Raw genomic sequence first — 21733 nt, 5'->3', positions numbered from 1 at the left:
GGAGATGATCCAACAACATGCAGTTCACTCCTTTGGCTGGAACTCGTCATTCTACTGCCTCCTGGATGTTGGATTAAGGCTGGACCAGCCAACATAAGTTCTCACACTTGTGATTGTAGGGAGCCATTGTCCTACTGTAAAATGGATGATAAATTTCTAATGATGCCTGGTTATAAATTTGAGTGAACCATCACGTTGCACTTCTTCTTCCTACTGTGAGCTGGATGATGTGTACCTAGGTGGCTGGAGTTAGTTGTGGATTTGCACATGTGTCAGGATTGGGTTAGCAGAACAGAATCCTTTTTTCCTTCTGCTTCCTTGTCTTGAGGTGAAACAATAGGAACCCTCCTCCTACTGTTGAATGGATGTCACATACCTGATGCTGTCTAGTTTTGGACTACAGTCTGATGCACCCTAGCCACTCTACACTATTTGTTGCATCCAATTATAGTGTGGATGTGCATCTTTTCTGCCTGTTTTAGTGACATATCTTCATACCATACAAAGAGTATACTCAGTTCAGATGTGTTGCAGTATCCCACAGGCGTGTTTCTCTAATAAGAGATGTCACACTCCATAAGTGTTCTTCAGACACTTTACAAAGAATGCTTGTTTTGATAAAGTTGCACTGGCCCTTCCAGTAGGTCAGTGTAGAATTCTAGTGGAAGTAAGGTATTCTATCAGTTATACTTTTCCAACATTGAAAATATGTTTCTGATAGATACCTTCACTCACACTTCCCATTCTTTCTCCTCACTTTCGATGCTTCTTTGGTGCCTAATCTCAAAGTGAAGATTAGGTTTTACAGTATAAAGGGAGTCAGCTACAACAGGAGGGTGTGTCACGTGATCATATGCATGCTACAATGCACATTAACCATGTTGAAATATGAGGTAGGTGGGAATTTCAAGGCTAGTGGCAAGCAAAAAAATTATGCATATAGAGGGCAGCACTGAACAATAAAAACTATTATGTGACGAGACATAAGTATCTATTGGAAATGCATTTTCAGTGTAGGAAAATTATAACTTTGGTATTTTAGTGTTATATAGAGCACGAGTTACTAATACATGGATTTGATCAGCCGAAATAGACAAAATAAGTGCAGTCTGTTACATGGTTTTTAACTTGTCTTTGTTGCCATTACTATAATTCCACATTTTTCCTTTATTGAATCTTGCTGCAAAATATGCAATGGCTTAAAGCATGTTTCAACAGTAGTTACACTGTTATGATATGTAACAGTGCTATCCAATTCCCTAGTGTATCAAACAGCCACTTGTTTTCAAAGTAGTTAGAACTTACAAGTAATTTATACATGTATAATAAGCCAATATAGAGAGAAAAACATGCTTCATTAAATTATAAAGAAGTATCAAAACTGCTTTTGTTTCAAAAATTTATGATACAAGAAGACCTGCATTTCTTTCTCAGATGTGATGCACAGTGTGTAGTGGGATTGTTTAGTTGCTTCACAAATGTAAGATACAAAATTAGATGCATCTTTCCTTCTTAGATATGGTCTTATAGTTTTTATTGCTAATATATTTTTTTGTAACTAACAACACTTGCTGTTCCAGGTTTCAAATCTATCTTGATTCTTCTTATTGCATCTCCAAACTATTAGAATAAGTCACACTATTGTAAAAATAAATCTTAGGTTCAGCACTGCACTTCCCTTTTTATTGTAAAACAAAAGCTGAATTTTGTAATCTTGCAAATTTATGTGAGGAAAGAGAAGAACTGTATTTTTTTACTCATTTTTGGTTTTTAAACTAAGCACAACTTTAGGATAACAGTGTTTATACATATAGTATGTGTGTTTCATTGTTTTGTTGCATAATTTATTAGCATAAATGCTGTATATTGTTTTAGTTTTTCTATGAAATAATGATAATTATTCAATTGTTCATAATCACTTAAAACTCTTGTAAAGTGCCAGCCTCTATTACAGCCAGTGGCAACTCATTCCATAACTTCATATGCCATTTAAAAATTTTTTAACTTGAGTAAAAACTGTCTTGCCAAAATCTTGCCAACTAGTTTCCTGTCATTCTATTGTTTTCAGAATACAGCACAAAGATATCAAAGGCCTTTATCTTATTGATCCCATAGAAGATTTTGTAAACTCCAACAGTATTTTTTCTTATCCTTCTTTTCTCATGGGAAAATATGTTACAGGGTTTTAAACTATCCCCAGAAAGTAACACTTTCATTCCCAGCATCATATGACCCTGAAGTATATAAAACTGTGACACAAAATTTTTTAACATAAATTGCAGATTTTCAGGAATAGAGTATTTCATAAATATTGTCATTTGCAACTTTACATAATAAAATATGTGGATTAAACTTTTCTTATTTTTCTTTATAATTTAACCTTTCAGTGGGCAGTTTGTGGCACATTAATTAGATGTGTGTTTAGTATACAAAATATCGTGTGTGCTTCTTGTAGTGATAATGAAATATGTGTGTTGATAGATGTACCTACATTCCATAAATATGAGTGATGAAACTCAAAACACTAAATTCTTTTTTTTTTTTTTTTTAGTTACTAGCTCATATCCCTCCAAAAGGGATACAAGCCTTTTTTCCCTAGAACCACTCACAAAAAATATGTCTAGTATATTTTAGAGTCTAGGCTGAGGTGATACATGGTTTAAATCAACTATAGAAACCTTTGCAATGGAATATTATTTTCATGTGATCTGTATGTGAGATGGGGTTAAAATTATATCTTCTCACTAGGTTGTGTGCAGATATGATTAGTAAGCTATGACTTACATGTTCATCCTTCTCTGAGGAACACTTAAAGTGAGAGTTAGAATGAATAGACACACATGTAATACAAAAGAAAATCTATTACATCCATTAAGATATAAACTTTAAATCACTATAGTAATTACCTCCTTAGGTCCCAATACTTGCACTTTTGATAAGTATTTTTCAATCAGTTACATTGTTTACAAACATATTCTCAAGTTAGTTCTTATTTTGTTTTTTTTTATATATGTTACAAATAAACCCTTCTGTATACAAAGATTCTACGTTGCCCTCGTGAGGTACAAAAAGAGTTCAGCTTCTTTCTAACTGCCTTGCATACTGACTACTCACATTATAATTCTGAAACTGCTTATTTATGCTAGCTAACTACCAGCTTTTACAGTTTTCGGGGTATTCATATTGACATGGATGATTGCCATTTTTCCTGCATTCAAATTAACCTCTTTAATGAGGCCTTGGTTAAACACGTCTATTTGGTCTAATTAGCACCAGCAGAGATAGAATATAAAAACAATATTTACTAATGGCACAAAAACAAAAATATGCATACTGGTCTAGTTGCCTCTACTGAATCTGTGAATAGATTGTTAGCTTAAGAATGGTGATAGCCAAGTAGAATTCTGAGAGGACCAAGACTAGAGAGAAATAATTTCAATGGCTGGACCACATGTTTATGCTAAAACTATATATAAACAGCCTACATAAAAAAATTATAAAAATTTCTACATTGATAAAGATGGTTGAAAACATGATATAGCCACGTATTACAGCAGTTAGCAGTTGACCAGGATAGCACTTATAATCAGTAACCCATGTTATTGTTTATAACATATATATATTTCTTTACATATTGAAGAAATCAGGCATGATAACCATTGAAATAATTTCATAGTATTTAAAACGTTAAAGAAAGTCATCTATGGCACTCATCCTCCTAATAGTTTCTTGTCGTTTAACAATGAATCAGTTTCCTGTTTTATCTTTTATAATGATTTATTGTTATATAAGAAAAAATACATTTACTCATGATAGGATTTGAAAGCCCAGTTGTAACTGTTTGTATTTTGTTTTAATGGTGCATAATTATGTAACTGATTGGTGCCAACAGGGACTTAGTTGTGGTTTTACTCAGCCTTATACAGTGCTAAATGTTCATTTCAACAACCACCTACACTTGTGTAAAACAGCAGTTGTGTCATCTAAAAGTAATGTTAATTGATTCTCTTCTAGTTTTAAATTATCATATGATAGATATATTTATTTGTAAAGTAATATCTAAATTTTGTCCAACCACTGTACTAGAATGTATATTAATATAATGTTATATTGAAGATAAGTTCCGAGAAGGTACGTTACCTCCTCACACATAAATAACTGCTCTTGTTCAATTCAGCTCTCTATTTTTTGTGCATGCGACAAGTCTTGAAACTCACACCCATCTGGAATTGACTAATTCCAATGCGCCTCGCATGCAAATTATCATGCGACAACCCTCCTCCAATAACAGTGCGACACACTCTCTTGATACATGTGACTCCTTCTATTGAATTCTAACAAACTATAACTTCTCGTTTGGCAGTAATCATGTTATAACATTTAGTTTGTGCTCTCTTAAAGTGTTTTATTTTAATTTTTTTTCCATATCTTTGTATTAATTTCTCTCAAGAAATTTACTCTTTGTTATATGATAGTGATATTTGTAACCTGTTGAGTTATTCTGAATTGGAATATTTTATAATTCTACCTGGTTACGAAACTTATTACTCTATTACAAAAATTTTTTATTTGTTTCTGCCAACACAGTTGTGTTTAGTTATTCATTTTTCATTATGAATTCTACGTTACCATGTTGGAGGTTATATGTCCTGTTAGCACATTTACACAGGCTTCAGGTCGCAGTACTCTGTGGGAAGATTTTTGGCTTTACTTCATTGGGAGATTTATCATCCAATGAACTGACTTTTGTCGGGCCTTGTCTCGAGTTTTGGGGTCCACACATTTGAAACATAGTCTGCTGACTTTGGAAAGATAAGACATTTTACTGTTATAGTTTTTGAATAATTTTATTGTTAATATTATTATCTATAGTTATTTGGGTTCCATAACATAAGTTTTGCTAGATTGGTTAATACTCATAATCAAGTTCAGGTTATCAATTAGTCTTAGTTGTATCTTTTCTTTGCTTAGGCTTACCATGGTCTTTGTTATTTTAGGATTACCTGTAATTCATCTTACTGGTATATCAAGCATTAGTTTAACTATATTGTTTTTTCTTCCATACATCATATCTCATACATATGTTATTGTTACTGCACACTTCCTTAATTTTATGCAATCACGTCTATTTCATTTTCGTTATTATTTCTCTTTTATTCTTCTTCCTATTTACTCGGTTTGTGTAGAATCCTTGAGCCGGTGTCTACACAAACTTCTCCCAATATTTTACATACTTATTGTTCAGTTAATTATTTATTTTAGTGCTTAGTGATATCCTTTGTTCTGTACTGTTTGATTAGACTTCACAAGTGTTTATTTTTGGTTCACCTGTAGTTATATTTCCAAGTTAATCATTAATTAGATTAAATATCTTTTCTTTAACACATAATATCACATACATATGTTTATTTCACTCCAGAGTTTCTTAACATTTCTGCTATATCGACTATTTCATTTTCGTTTTTCTTTATAGTTTATACTTTTTACCGTTGATTTCATTTAATTTATAATTTATACTTCTTACAATTAAGTTCATTTAATGTATAATTTATACTTCATATCATTAATTTCGTTTTTGAGGGCCCTCGGGGGCCTAGGTTTACTGTCCCTGCTCCCAATATTGCTTTCCTTCCTCAAATAACGACTGAACCCATTTTCAGACAACCTAGATTTTGTCAGGTTTCCTTCACCTTCTTATGGATTGCCTTCCAAGCCTCTATTGCAGAATATGCTAGGTCTATTTCAGTTTTTTTAGGCACATTTTACAGTATATCCTCCTTCTCATACCATTGTTTCATGATGATCTTTTGTCTCTCTTTTGAGAGTGGGTACTTGCAAGTCTCACCCTATACAGGCTTTAATTCTTTTTGTCTTAGCTTACTACCAGGCAGAGGAAAATTACATTAGGAAATCGTATTTATAAGAAATGATTACAATATTTATATTTGCTACAGATTTGAACTTATTACTTTTAATGTTTTAGAAGATATTGAAGATCATAATGCAAAAAAACTAAATCCATTAAAAGTAATAGGCTTTATGTTTCTTAAACTACCTACATTTGTCAAAGTATTTATGAATTTTCGAAAATATTCGTCGACTAGTTTTATTGTTGGAATGAAATATAGCAAAACTTGCATTGCCTACTAAGAAAGTTAGTAGCCGGTAGTCATCGGGTTAAATCTGGTCTTTTCTACTACTCTGTGAATTAGTTAGTAGAAACTAGATTATGCAAGTTTATGATTTAGCCAATCAGTAGTCTGCTGAGAAACATGGTTCATAATCTGATACCATTTAGTTACTGCAAGTTATAATGTACCTTTTCATTCACAAAACTCCTGTTAATGGATAGTGAAGGTAAATATTTAACAATCTGAGACACATACTAGGAGCTTTAAAGTTGCATGAGTATGAGCAGCATACTCATGAGAGGATAGATGTTTGTAGAATATAAAACAACCATCTGACTCTTCATGAAAATACAAAAAATAGATTAGTCAATGAAAGGCCAAATTTTTGAACCATGATTACTTAGTTGTACAAAATCTTGTTCCTAGGGGCAAAATTGATGAGCTGAAACACATACTAGGAGCTTTTAAGGTTGCATAAGTATGAGCATCAAATACTTATGAGAAGATTAAATGTTTGAAGAACACAAGGCAATCACCTGATTGTGTATTTAAAAAAAAAGATTAACAAATGAAAGACCAAATTTTTGAACCAATTACTTAGTTCTACAGAATCTTATTTCTTGGGGCAAAATTCATGAGCTTCAAAAACATGCTTTGGAGACCACACATCATTTACTATAAATCTTTCCTTTGACAGAGGTGCAGTTGATACTCATTATGAATTACTTCTGAGAATAGAGAAGCCAAACATTTGAGTTTAAAATAAAATATTAAACAGAGAAGATAGTTTATTAGCAGTAATAATCAACTTTGCCATGCAAACTTGGATAGTTTTCAACTGTTAGTTTATGGTAGTATACAAGTATAACAAATTTTGCATCACTTCCTTTTGACTCAATCTTTTATATTCTTTGTGCTTATCCATGTTCTTGTTATTTGTTTTTGTGACTCAGTCATTCTTCCTGATAACTGACATGATTTAGCTGATCTCTGGTTCTGACAAGACCACACAAGGCATAAAATTGCCCTTATGTATTTGCATATTTTTAGTTGCTCATGATTCACTATGGCACAAAAATCTAATTAATAAAATATTTTAAGAAATAATGGAAATAACTTATTTGTACTGATGTGAATGACAACATGTACATACTTCTAATTTTATTTGTAAAAGAACCAATAAAAACATACATTTTATGAGTATTCTTGAAACAGAAAGTTAGTTTAGTAATGTAAACTTTATCTAAACATAGTGTGCTTTTTTGTTTGAAAACTTTTTTTAATAGATTTTCTTATCTGTATTAAATGTTTGTAAAAATAGACTAAAGCCACACTTAAATGAAGTACATGCCAGCACACATTTGTCAGTATTTTGTTTAGTAAAGTAACAAACTCTTTATCAGCAGCAGGAATAAAATATTTTTATATTTAAGTGTTTTTATCTAGTTTATTTACATCATGAGAAAGTATTGTTGTATTTTATGAAAATAATTGTACAATAGATTTTTGTGATGGTATCATTTTGTATTTCAACATTTATTGTAAAGATGTTGTTTCATATTTCAATTTTTATATGGAAATTTAATTTAATTGTGATTTTAGAAATTTTATAATAGCTATTGAAATTTAATTTAAAAAAAAGTAGTTCATCAACATCAATTGTCTTGCATTCTGTATATAAAAGATGTACATACTGTTGTAAGTAATTGGAATAAACCTGAAACTATTTCTAATTTGTGGGGGAATCCATGAGTATGTGTACATGTTTTTGCTTTCATATTTTTATTTGTGAAACTTTTAGCTTACTTTCATATACTTAATCTGTATGAAATTGTGTGACATATATATACTGCTTTTTTTTTATAATACTTAGGTTTCTTTATACATTCAATAAAGTTTTTGTGGAACTAACCAGCAATATATAATAATGTTCGCAAATGTTATTATTTTTGACCACAGGGATGTAGACAAAGTTCATGATCTTATGGATGAAGTTCAGGAACAACAAGAAATTGCAAATGAGATATCTGAAGCTATTTCTAATCCTGTTGGATTTGGCCATGATATTGATGAGGTCAGTTCATTAGGCTCAAATCTCTTGTTAATGATATTTTATAAATTTGTAGTACGTGAAAGACAAAAGTAGTTAGCAAATATTTATTTTGGTGATTGAAGATATTTGTAAAAATGTTTAGATGCATTGTAGTCATTTATCGTGCTTATCTATTAACCCTTTGTTGACAGCTACCTCTTTAATCTTTTCAATAAGTTACATTTAAAATTGAATTAGACAATTTATGATAAATGTCTGTGAATGAAATTAACATTATTGTGTATGTTATGATTCTAAGTTTTAATTCCTTTATTTCAAAAGAAACCTTTTAAAAATACTTAAATTTCAGTTCTGTGTTGTCACATGACCCACAAACTATGAAAAATCTCAACTTTTGCACTCACTATCTTGACTCACATAACTCCAGTCTTATAGATGTGTATCTAGACAATTACGTACATTAACTTGCCCTATTGATATGTAACTTTCAAAGTTCTTTCACTGAATGGAGTAGAAACAAGTAATAAATTTTGTAAACCCCTGATGGTTGCCACGCCCACCTTCTATACTTTTCCTTGAGCTTTATGAAGCACTTGAAAATAAACAATTGCTTCAACGAAGCTTTCTTGTGAGCTAAGCTATAGACTCTTTTATATCCTAGTTAATTATTTATTATTTATGTTTTAAAATGCATAATTGAAATGTTTAAACATTTTTTAAATATACATCATACTTTGCATCGGTTTTCAAGGCTTATGATCTTGCGTGTGGGGAAGATAATTTTGTTGAAGGCTGGTGCATCTCTGTTACAATTATGCCCTGAGGGCACTGTTTACTTGAGCTGAGATGAGTAATAAAACGGAAAGGATGGGAAAGAAAAATAAAACATTAAAATTTAACTATGTGGAAAGGAAAAGACCTGAAATTACAAACATAACCAAAAGATTATATTTTAAGATATTCTGTGACAAATTGAAAGGTATGTGCATTTGTTCTATTTCTTAATTTTAAACATTTCAATGCACTGTATGTTGATTATAATATCTACAGTTAGTGACATGGTAGAGAAAATGAAAAATAAAATATAAACATATACGTTAAAAAACTTGATAGGAGGTTTTATGGGTTATGCAAATTAAGTATGAAAACTATTTATGTAAAGAGAAGTATTTTTCAAACCGCCTTGCACTTGAACTATTAAGAGTTTGAGTGTAAATAACTACAATAGTTAAATAACAAATTGTTAGTAGAAACACTTGATTAAAATAATGTCATTATTTGTTTACCAGATAATTATAATCTTTGACTAAATCTTGCCAGTTTTGTGAGGATACATTGAGAAATCTCAGTTACAGTATGTATTGTTGCACAAGTGAAATTTGCATATGGCTCCTTGCAAATTGCAAGTGCTGTGCTAAAAGAGTTAATGTGAATAATAGTTTTCAAATTATTTTTAAAGATAAAATCACATTCATTTTGTGTCATGGAGCCATCCAATTCATGCAGAAGATGGGTTGGTTTTTAAGTGCAAAATTACTTCAATTTTATTTTCATGAATCTCCAACTTGTGCAGGAAATGAATTTGTGTTTATAACTTCTCAAATAGTTTGACTATTAGAAATCCTTAAATCTTTTTCTATGTTTTCTAAAAGGATGAGTTGTCAAAAGAACTAGAAGAATTGGAGCAGGAAGAGTTAGACAAACAGTTGTTAGATGTAGAAGGACCTGTGACTGAAAATCTGCCTAGTCCACCACAAGCTGAACCTAGTACATCAAGTAAGAAATGTTTTAAAACCCTATTTTATATTATTGATCACCAATATTCTGCTTATTATATTCTTCTCAGTTAATTTTCTTATATACTGTTTGAAACACTAAATCAAAAATTAAGTTTTATACATTTTCTCTGACAAATAGATCTTTGTTTTTCTGGTTGTTATGCAAAAAGCCTTCCTCAAATTATTTGAATCTTATTATCAGAAATAATATTTATTAAATTTTATCATGTGTGTGTTTATTTATATATAAAAATCCAAACATTCTTGCATCATGCAACTTTGACTTGTTCTTTGAGCATACACTTTGTATCTGAAGTTAATAAGTGTTATTGCTAAGCATTTGCTTTTAATCCCTAATATGTACAATCCATACATAAAAGTACTGTAGGTTACTTTACTCCTAATGCACACAAATTAGTGCAATATCTGTAGCTTTAGAATGGAGGATATTAATAAATTTTCAAATATATTTTGTCTTTCTGATAAATTTTGTTCAGCTGACTGGAAAAATAATAAGCTAAAATATTATAATTAAGTTAATGCAATTTTAGATTCACATCGAACAAGGTGTTTAAGTTTTTTAGTGGAAGAGATGTCTTGACATGTTTACAAAGGATCTTCACTAAGAGCTGATAAAGACCTGTGTTAGCAGGTCATAATGCTGTTTCCAAACAAACATAAAAAAAGTAGATGGAACCAAGATAAAAAAAACTGAAATAAAAGTTTTGTTTAATCCAAAGCCACTATCAAAGGATCTCTCTACAATATTTGAGGAAAGCAATGTATTTCTGCTATGTAATTTGATAAGAACATAGTATCTATGGTTATTTTGTTTTGTTGTACAGCTGCTCTGACTTTTGTGACATAAGGAGCGTTTTAGGTTTATATTTGATAAGCAACTATCACCCTTTTAAAATATAATAATTCATGTCTTGTTTCTCACATGACTCTTCTTTTCTGTTAGTGGCCTTATTACTACAGCCCTTCATTATGTAATTTCTATACAGAGAAGTTGATGAGAGAGGTAATTATAGATACAGAATCGATAAAGGTTTTTGATATCTATACTGAGGGTTCATAGTGTTTCCTTTAATCGACAAGCCTGTCAAGTAACCAGTGTATTTCTTTGTCAGGTTCACCCTTAAGTGTTGTATCGTTAGCATACTTATTATTACAGATTCTATTTCCAACAAAACTAACATAAAGTAGAGAAATTTACTTACATAGGGCAAATTATTGCAAGTGAGAAAAGAAATAAAAGAAGGACAGAGATGGCAAAAACAGCATTTTAGTCTCAAATAATTACACAGGAGAGATGTCAAAACTAGAACTAAAGAAGAGACTATTAAAATGTTGTGTATAGTCAGCCCTACTCCACATGGTGGAAGTATAGATCCTGTGTGTTGCAATAAAACAACAGTTGAAGCATTTGAAATATGCCATTATAGATTAATGATGGAAACTAGCTACATAGAAAGAAAAACAAATGAAGTTTTGGAGCATGAAAAGACAATTGCTGACATATGTAGGAAATGAAAGATGCACTATTTTAGTCATATAATTAGACCTGAGATAACGTTACCAGAGATTCTGATGGGTAAAATTGAAGTAAGAAGAATGAGAGGCAGGCAGAGAATTATGTAGCTTGATAACAGTAGAAAATGGATTGAAGATGAGAAGCTTGGATTGGAAAATTTGGTGAAAGCAATGAGCAATAGAGGACATTGAAGAATCATAGTTGTTGACCCTCATGATTAAGGAGAGCACCATAATTAAGATGATACTTTGATATCTAAGTCTCCTTTAAAAAAGGTTAATCATTTTCTTAAAGAAGTTACCTTTGAATGGAATAGAAATTAAACAACAGTTTAAATGTTATCATACCTTAACAATCCTGTGAAAAATTTTCACTTTTTTTCTGAATTTTTTTCTTTAAAATATATAATTGTGCTAGAAACAATAAACATAGTATTAATGTTTTGTATGTTTTTAGGGTGGAAAATATTATTATTCAGCACTTCTATTTTTATTATAACTCTTTGTTAATACTTAGACATAAACTGGCAAAGAATGCAAAAAAAAAACTCTCAGTTTATTGTATGGTTGTTGTAATTCAGTTTGTTTTGTTCACATGCATAGTTCTAATGGTCTGCAAGTGGCTATTTGCAAACATTTATTTTGGATCCTGTGTTTTCAAATTATCACCTTTTTTAAATAAATGTCATACAACTGCTTCAACTTTAGCATGACATCTTTTAAAGTTTTATATTGATAATATCAGAATCATGTCAAAACTGATAGAAGATGCCAATTTCATCATTTATTGCAGTAACTGAAAGACATGATATGGGAGACTACATTAGGAATCATATTTTTTTGTTTGTAAACTTGTAGGTAAAGCAAAAGTTCATGAGGATGAAGATGAAGATATTAAAGAACTTGCAGCCTGGGCATCTTAAAATTTCCTTAGATTTGTACATAAGTAAGTCACCTAAACCAGTTTCAAGTAAGTGACAAGACAACTACATACATCTGTATTTTAGGAATTATTGATTTAAAGCTTTTACTTGGAAAATTTGGAATTAAATAGATATTTTGAAAGCTTCCTTTACTTTAGATCAGTAAAACTCTTACAAAAGTAAATTTGCACCCTTTAACATTTGGTTTTGTACTTTTTGCCTATATTTTGAGAAAAAACTTATTGTTTAGTTACTCGTATTTAGATCTCTGCACTTGATCTTGACTAGGTATTTATATCCCTATTGTACCTTTCAGTTATTTATTAATCTAAATTATACTTTAACATTCACTAAACACTTTGAGAAGAAAAAAAAACGTGATGTTTTTAAAGTGTTTTGTACCTTATCATAAGTTAACTTTCAAGATTTCAGTTAATAAACAAACACAATATTAATAATGAGCTTGTTGTATCAACACAAGCTTGCAGAAAGTTTCAAGGTATTGTTTAGGGTAGAGTAGAATTTAAGGATAGCTTGGTAAGTGCAATTCTATTGCTATAAAAAAATTTCTTAGATTGGCAGTTTTGTTTGTGTGCAATTATTTGAAAAAAATCTATAAATCTTTGAACAGATTTATCATATTATTCATACATATTTACAAAATAATGTAAGAGGGACATTTTTAAAAGCAAACTGCTGATACTTATGATAGGTTTATAAGAAAGAAATATGACACTTAAGATTACTGCCCATAATGCTAGAAAATGACAGAAGTTGAATGTAAATATGTTAAGAATCTTTTCTTTAAATACTGTCACCTCTAATATTGTTTCTTGTCCACTTAGCAACAACTTCACATTCATGTTTAGGAAATCTCAAATAGTTGAAGTGTAACCAGAGAATACTGCATTTTAGATTCCTGAACATGCTAAATCTCCATAAAACTGAAAACCTAGTGATAACTAAAAATATTAACATTTGGTGATAGTGTGAATCAGTTGTTTTTTATTAGCTATTTATAGTTTTTCTAGTATTTACCTGATTGAGTTGACTACAGAAATATAATGTGTATCCATCCATCTTTGTGGTAGTATTTTAGAGAACTATGCATATATACATTGTGGAAGACTTGACATTACAAGGAATTATTTTTACACTTTTATTAGTTAAAAAATTTATAATTGTAAGTTTCTACTTTTGCATATAACCTTAGAATGTTAATGATGTAATAGTTTGAAACAATCACATGCTACTTAATAATGGTTTTGTTAAGAAGAGCTGAAACAAGCTAATAATATTTTAACCTGTAATTTTCTTAGTTTTCAGCTTCAGCACATTATGAGTTAAAGAAAACTTCACGTATGTCTCTGAATTAGTACAGGGGAGAGAGAGAGAGAGTAAACTTTGTAGTTCATATTCATAATGGCCAAAAAACACAATAAAAGTTGCTAAAATAATTCATTAACTATTTTTTTCCTCTAGAGAAAGAACTTACAAAACTATTAGTGTTAAAATTTGCTACATACGTCATTAGCAGACTTTTTATCAAAAAATAATATGCACATTTGTTTTGTGCAAAATATATAAAATTATATACAATCAATATTTTTGTTTTATTTTTAGAGTCCAATATCGGATGTTGCTTTAAAAGTGGACATGTCATCTATCAGAATTCTGGTGCAACATTGAAAATATTTCGTTTGAGATCAAAGTTCAAATTTCCAGTGCAGTGGAAAATATTGACCCACAGTAAATTAGATGAATAATGCTTTTTTCTTATGATTAGTTCTTAGCTGTTGTGACAAGATCTGTTAATACTCAAACATTGTTTTGAAACTGTGTTAAATTTTGTTTAAACTTTAACATGTTTCAGTTTTAAAGAAGGTAATTGGATTTGATGCAAACAACAATAGAGAAAAACAACTTCTTCAATCCAAATTTTTAGTAGATTCTGGTATGATATAAAAATGATTTATCAGTTGTATATTTGGAATTTCAAATTTTTTTTAAAGTAAATTATTTTCCTTGATTTATAATGTTTGATGACTTTTCTTTATTACCTGTTTTAAAATGGTAAGAAAAAATTATGATTAAACATTATGAAGAATATATTGTAATTTATAATGTTGATTTTTCTTAACTTTCTAATAAGTGATAGACTGATTCTGTATCAATATTGCTTTTAGAAATATTGTTTTACACAAGGTGTCTGAAAATTATGTTGACATGTTCAATAATATTTATCATAAATGTCTGAAACACAAGTAAACAGACTAGTTAATGTAAATTATAGACACCCTGTAAATAACAAGGTATCATAGAATTTTACATATTTTTCCAAGTGAAATGATGGCTTACTGAAACTTAGTTTGTCACTGTATTATAACTTCCAGTGCTATTAGTAAATCTTATGATTTTTATCTGCTCACCTTTTTTCTTCTTTTTACTGTTTAATCAATGTTTTCAAGAAATGAATTCCTTATTAAAAAAATGTACAAGATACATATAAACATTATGCACTACAGTTTCAGTATGAATAGTGTCTTGCTTTATTCTCTATGGTGGTTGATTGTTTCCAAACCAATTGTAGTTAGTGACAGTAAAAGTGTCACTTATGTTGGTTGATGCTGGCTATTTCCTTGTTTTTCTAACTTCACATACAGACCAAATGATAAACTCTCTGCTTTCCATGTTATGTTTCACATGTTTTTTCAAATACAAACCACATTTTGTGAATTTGTTTAGTCATCGTATTTATTCATGCTATAATAATACATACTACCCTGGTTTTAATTTATGCCAAAAACTTTTTGTCAGCTGTGCATTTGAGTGATAAAATCTCTGTACATGAAGTTGGAGGTTTTCATGTTTTGTGCTCATGTTTGAGTATTATGTTTGTTTTCAAAGATCAAAAATTTACAGTAAGCTGTAGTTTATTAAATTCCACCAACATTTTACACAGGCTACTGCTACAATAAATTACACTTTACTAGACATAAATACTGTTGTCATACCAACCTTCACTATAAAAGACACATTATAATGTGCTTAAAGAATTTCTTTAAAAAAATTAACTTAGTACTTATGTATGATGGGACGAGAAATATATCTGCTTTTAGGAAATTTTGTAAAATGTACAGAACATATCGGATTAGGCACAAAATGTTAAAAAAAGAAAACATTGTCAAGATATAATAGATTGGTCAGAAATGTTAATTGCATATATTCAAGGCATTGTTTCACTATATACATATAGTTTTTCAATGTTACCTTTTAAAGCTTTACTAGTAAGTTATATACTGAACTGAGAAATATTGTGGTTATTAGCTTACCTTATATGGGCAAATATTCCTTGATTATTAGAAGTCAGCTGAAGAATGTCGTCTGCAGGGTATACCTGTAGGTACAGTTGAGGTGTGTTTTTAAACCTAATTGTCATCTTAGTTCCTTTTTTAAATTTAAGACCAAATTTCATCTCTGCAATTTGGGTGTGAGTGGGTATGTTGGACTTAAGGTCTAGGATTAGCATGTTTCTTTAATACGAGTTATTACGTTTGTCTTGGTGGAACCAGTATAACCTAGCTGAGAGCAAGTACAAATGAAGTTATACACAACAAAAGAAGAGTGATAGTGATGAACAAAGCCTCCAAGTTAAGGATTTATAAACTGCTGATTTATAAACTAAAGCCCAAGATCAATGTTCTTCATTCAGCTTAAATGCATGTAGCTCTTTTATCCATGCTTCTAGCATTGTCATAATATTGTTTTCAATGCATTCTCAATTGGGAGTTCAGCCTCTCTCTCATGAGTTTTAAAAGAATATGTATGATTTAGTAGAGCCCTATTTTATTAATAATACAAATTGCTAAATCTCGTGGAATTGTTAAAGTTACCTTTATTTCTAGTATATTCAGATTTATGTCACTGCTTACATTTTTATGAAAGAAGTTTAAATCAATTTAACATATACCCAGGTTTATGAATTCAGTTTTTCATCCCAACTTTCTGTGGCATTGTGGTCACTCCAAGTTTCTTTATGTCTGTGGAGTTATACAATTATTAAAAAATACTTCTTCATCACTAAACAAAAATCTTAACCTACGAGTTTAAATAATGGCATTTCTATTTTTTGGCTTGATCTATTAAAATATTTGCAGTTTGTATTGGTCAGTGATATGAGCTCATGTGCCTTGATCTTGTTTAAAGCATTGAAATTCTAAAAGTGTTATAAAAGTAACAGTACATTTTCTTCATTGAATTTTCTCGTGATAATGTTTCTAACGTTAAGAAAAAAAAAAGTTAAATTTCTATGGACCTTTTTTTTAATGGTAAATAAATACCTTTCAGTATTATACCAACTATTACAAGATTGAAGTGTATTAAAATACTAAATTAGTAAGACAAATTTTATTAGATGCCGTTTTAAGAAAATTATTCCATCTTTAAAAAGTAATCAGTCTTTTTTTTCTTATGTAAACATTTACATTATAGTTGTGTGTGTTTAAAATATATATAATAGTTACAAAAGTTGAATGGAACATGGTTTGTTTACCTTTTGACATAAATTGATATCGGTGGACCTCTCCAATTTTTTTGGCTCAAATATAAGTTCTCTAGATTGTGTTAAAAGATGCATACTGGTATGGAGTGTATTAATTCATGTATCACTGTCTTAAACTTATCCAGTTTGATGTAGAGAAAAACTGGTATTGCAATGTTTCATGCCCATTAAACACTTTACTCACTTCCCGTGGTTTTCACCACTATGTATTACAGATTTCAATTTAAGTACAAGAACTGAGTGTATGTGGTATCCAGTTAAATACAGATACTGTGTATATTTGTTAGCCCTAGTAAAATACACCAAGTTGGAAATGAAAGTAATTAACAGGGAGTTTTTTGTTTTCTCAGGTAAGATTTGTTGATTAGTTTTTTTTTAGCTAGTCGTATGAAAAGTTTATTCTCTAACTGTTGAATTTAAGACTGCTTGTCCCGGTTTATAACTTACTGCTCTTCTTCTCTCCCTTACTGAAAAGTGCACCATGCTAAATTAACACAAAACTAGCTAAAGGGTATTTCATGTTTGCATTCAAGTGTATTGAATGAAATACATAAGGATAATAAAAATGTATAATCCTTTTTGATTTGAGGACAGAACTGGCAAATAGTGAGTTAATTTTGTGAGTAAATCGAAAACCAATAAAATGTCTTTTTTTTTTATCGTATTATTTTTCTCACCATAAGAGGACAGATCAAATGAAGCCATTTGACTTGCTTTTCAAACTATAATAAATTTGAAGCAATTTATATTAAGAAATATTTAGAAAAATATAACTACACTACGTATGATTATATTATTGAATAAAATAATAAAGTTGAACACAGAGAAATGACACCTACTGGTTTAAAACAAACAAAAAAGCTAAGAATATCCAAAATTCATTCAGATGATAAAAGGTGACTTGACTTGGTGATAGAAACTAACACCTAACTAACAAAGGTTAAAAAAAATAAACAAACTTAAATTTACTATGCAGAGTAGTTCAGAATAAAAATTAATAAAACAAGGTATCAACCTGTAGCGGAGCAATGTAAACGATAATTTCGCGCCCTTTAAATCAGTTACTAACTAAAAGGGAAATATAGCTAGTTAGGCCTACTAAATGCAGAGGGTCGAGCATGAAAATTTCATATGGCACAATATCAGACATTGGAAACTACGAGGATTATCGTTTGTAGTTCTTCATTTCGATAAATAAATAAATTACAAGTAGGTACTAATCGAAGAAACCAGATTTTTAGTAGCGCAAACAAGATGTTAAAGGTAAAATCTTCAAGCAAAGTTTTACGAATAGTGCGAATATTCCTCATTTTTAGTAGAATAGCCTGTTTAATTTTCACTCAGAGCTACTTGATGGATATCTGCGGTTGTCGTTCCCAGTATTGAAGTAATAGACTAGTACGAAGGCAACTAGTCAACATCACCCATGCCAACTATTTACCAACGAATAGTGGGATTGATCGTTAAAGCTGAAAGGAGCTAATGTGATCGGAAGTTTCGATCTCACTACCCGCAAATTGTGATACGAACGCCCTAACCACTAGGTCTATAGTATAGAGACAAATCTATACATTCACAAACAGGCTATGCTGTTATCTACTGATATACAGAAAACTTCCTAAAATACATTTTAAAGCTGTTTTAAAGACATTAAATTCAAATCTCTGCCATATTGACCTCGTATCGGCTGTTAGTTTTAGCTAATAAGAAGCTATATATATGTACAAAGTTGCATTATTTATAAATCTTAACCTTGCACTGAAGTTACGAAAAGTTTTAGTATGTTATTTGAGAGGATTTTATTGCAATATGGACAGATATTGCTATATATGAAAGAATTTAGAACAATCTTATGTTGTGGAGCTTGATATAGAATATATTAATAATTAAGAAAAACATGGTACGTGGCTTTAACCCCACTGATTGTTTTTAATTGCCATAGCAACCAAGCAATTTGCAAATATGAGACTACTGGACTATCAACCCTACACAAATCCTCACTGTTCTGAGTACTGACCATGTTTAAAAATGGTTTTTATGTTTTAACAATAAAGTGCAATTACGATTTGTCAGAGGTTTATATTTGCAATCTAAATATTGACCCTTGAGAAATGAATGGTTGTGTATTAGCTACATTAAATAAGAACACAATTACTGTTATTAGCTAATACCAGTGGCATCTTTGAGTTCATGTTTTATGCAAAACAATTGTTATTTGATTTGATATGTAAATCTTTACTGATGGAGTTCATGTCCACGAATTCTTATTAGATACTATAAAAATGTGCAGCGCCATGAATTATTATAAAACGTCTGTTAATATAGCGCAGACCACCTCGGACACTGGACGTAAGTTGTCGTACATCTACCTGCTAAGCTTAACATGAGTAAATCAATGAATTGCTGGGATAATATGGCCCACTCTTCCATTTGTTGGGTTTTGAATTTCGCGCAAAGCTACACGAGGGCTATCTGCGCTAGCCGTCCCTAATTTAGCAGTGTAAGACTAGAGGGAAGGCAGCTAGTCATCACCACCCACCGCCAACTCTTGGGCTACTCTTTTACCAACGAATAGTGGGATTGACCGTCACATTATAACGCCCCCACGGCTGAAAGGGCGAGCATGTTTGGTGTGACGGGGATTCGAACCCGCTACCTTCAGATTGGGAGTCGAGCGCCCTAACCACCTGACCATGCCGGGCCACTCTTCCATTTGAGTTGCTTCCAGTTCATCGACAATGCTGGTGGTTAATTATGTGTGACAAAGCGTCTTCCTAAGGCATCCAGTACACGTTCAACCAAATTCAAATTCGGTGAACTGGCAGTTCACTCTCTCTCGATACTGTCTTCTTTCTTCCAGTTCTGGCTAACTGCACATGCTTATGGCAACACCAATATTTGTAAAACTGCATCCGTATGTTTTGGGCACGTATTGAAATTTGAATATGTAAGTCAATAGATGGCAGCACAGGTTTGTGAAACTCTAAGTCTATGCTACTAAAACTTTGGAATAAGGAATGTTGAGCGTTACCTACCAAACTTGTCATTTTCGTTATTAATTACATTTAAACTATTGTTTGTACTATAAAATTTGGTTTAAGTGATTAGTGCCTATTTGTAGTTTATTTATCTAATAAAATGAATAACTACGAACTATTATTCTCATACTTGCTAGTATTAAATACTGTGCGATATGAAATGTTCATTATTTTGTAGTGAATCGATAAGATATCTTAATGGTTTAATCTTCTATCTATTAATAAGAGTACGGTTACTGACTATTTTGACTTTTTGAAAGTATGTGGCTCCAGCTATGCCTATTATGTTTGATTGTCATAGCAACCAAGCAATTTCCATTCAAGATACTACAGAAATTTCAAACCTACACAAATCATCACTGTTTTGAGTGCAGGTAATGTTTAGTAAAGTGTATATATTTTAATAATAAACTGCTACGGCGGTTTTTAGAGGTTTATATTTGCAAGCTTTCGAAAAAGAATGGCCTTGTATTAGCCACACTGTTCAAAATTATTAATGGGAAAAGAATAGCCATATATTAGCCACGCTGTTCAAAATTATTAATGGACAATCAGGATTTTTTGTAATCTGGAAAAGACTGAGCACAATTACTATTATTAAATAATAGCAATGAATATAAAAAATAAATCTGAGAAAGTATATACTGCTGCTTTTTATTCGTATTTACAACAAAGCTACCTCTCTACCGCTGTTTCTAATATTTAACTACTCACCAGGGGAAAGTCGACCACTCAGTAGCACCCTACCACCAACATTAATGGATTGAATGTCACTCTTATAATTAGTACACAGTTTAAAGTGTTGGGTACATTTTGTTTTATCGCATATATTCTAATTCGGCTTGCTAGCTTCGAAATTCTGCCACAGGAATCTTACATTCAGCAAACTATGTTATACGTTAAGAAAATTATGATAAAGCAGAGTTTACGACAAGACTTAGTATAGAAACTTGTTCATTATAATATAGCATATGCTAAGACAAAAACATGCCCATGATATTAAGGTAGAGTCTACAATAAGACTAAACATAAAATGTGTTCATTATTACAAGGTAAAGTTAAGAACAATACTAGATATAAAACTTGTCCATTATAATAAGGTACAGTTTAAAGCAAGATCACCTGTAAAACTTATCCATTACAATATGGTAGAGTTTATAACAAAACCGAATATAAAAACTTATCCAATGTGTTAATTAAAGTAAGAGTTTACAAAAAGAGCTGCTGTGAAAACTTGTACATTATGATAGGTACAGTGATTAAGTACGTTATATTAAAACAGTTTTGAAGCCTCACCACGTTGTCACAGTCCATGTCGTCACGTCCAAGTATGCTCTGTGTGACGGAAGCATGCATCTTGAGAGAAAGAAAAGCCAAAGAGTTGGCAGTGGATGGAGTTGACTAGTTGCATTGCTTATAGTCAATCACTTCAAAATTAGATAAGCCTCGAGTAGATTTGCGCGAATTTCAAGAAACAACGTTATTTTAACAATAGATGTACAGTGTTGTATCCATTGCAAAAAGCTCTGACCTGGGACTGTCACGTCAAAGTACACCACTTCTCCCTGCTTGCCTTCCATACTCTACCTGGTGTACAAGGACGATAGTTTCAACATTTTGATCACAGAGAAATCTACAAGTGCTCCATCCAGCGATTTGGAATAGAATGAAAACTCGTTTCGTTCTCCAGCTGTTTGAAGTATGTGACTGTTG

At 30.9% G+C, this 21733-nt stretch overlaps 1 protein-coding gene across 1 annotated transcript in view; it reads left to right on the top strand.

Moving 5' to 3' along the window:
• The window catches only part of LOC106467528 (putative charged multivesicular body protein 4B-like protein CHMP4BP1), a 66529-nt gene extending 54108 nt beyond the window's left edge, over nt 1–12421 (top strand). The window contains exons 4-6 of the mRNA XM_022395724.1: nt 8091–8205; nt 9837–9960; nt 12357–12421. Coding sequence (XP_022251432.1) covers nt 8091–8205; nt 9837–9960; nt 12357–12421 — 304 coding nt within the window. The remainder of the gene's footprint in view (nt 1–8090; nt 8206–9836; nt 9961–12356) is intronic.
• Nucleotides 12422–21733: the final 9312 nt, after the last annotated feature.

This window comes from Limulus polyphemus, unplaced genomic scaffold (genome assembly GCF_000517525.1).
Source record: "Limulus polyphemus unplaced genomic scaffold, Limulus_polyphemus-2.1.2 Scaffold2648, whole genome shotgun sequence".
Lineage (NCBI taxonomy): Eukaryota > Metazoa > Arthropoda > Merostomata > Xiphosura > Limulidae > Limulus > Limulus polyphemus.
The sequence above is the reverse complement of the archived record's forward strand: the minus strand, read 5'-3'. Positions and strand labels throughout refer to the sequence as shown.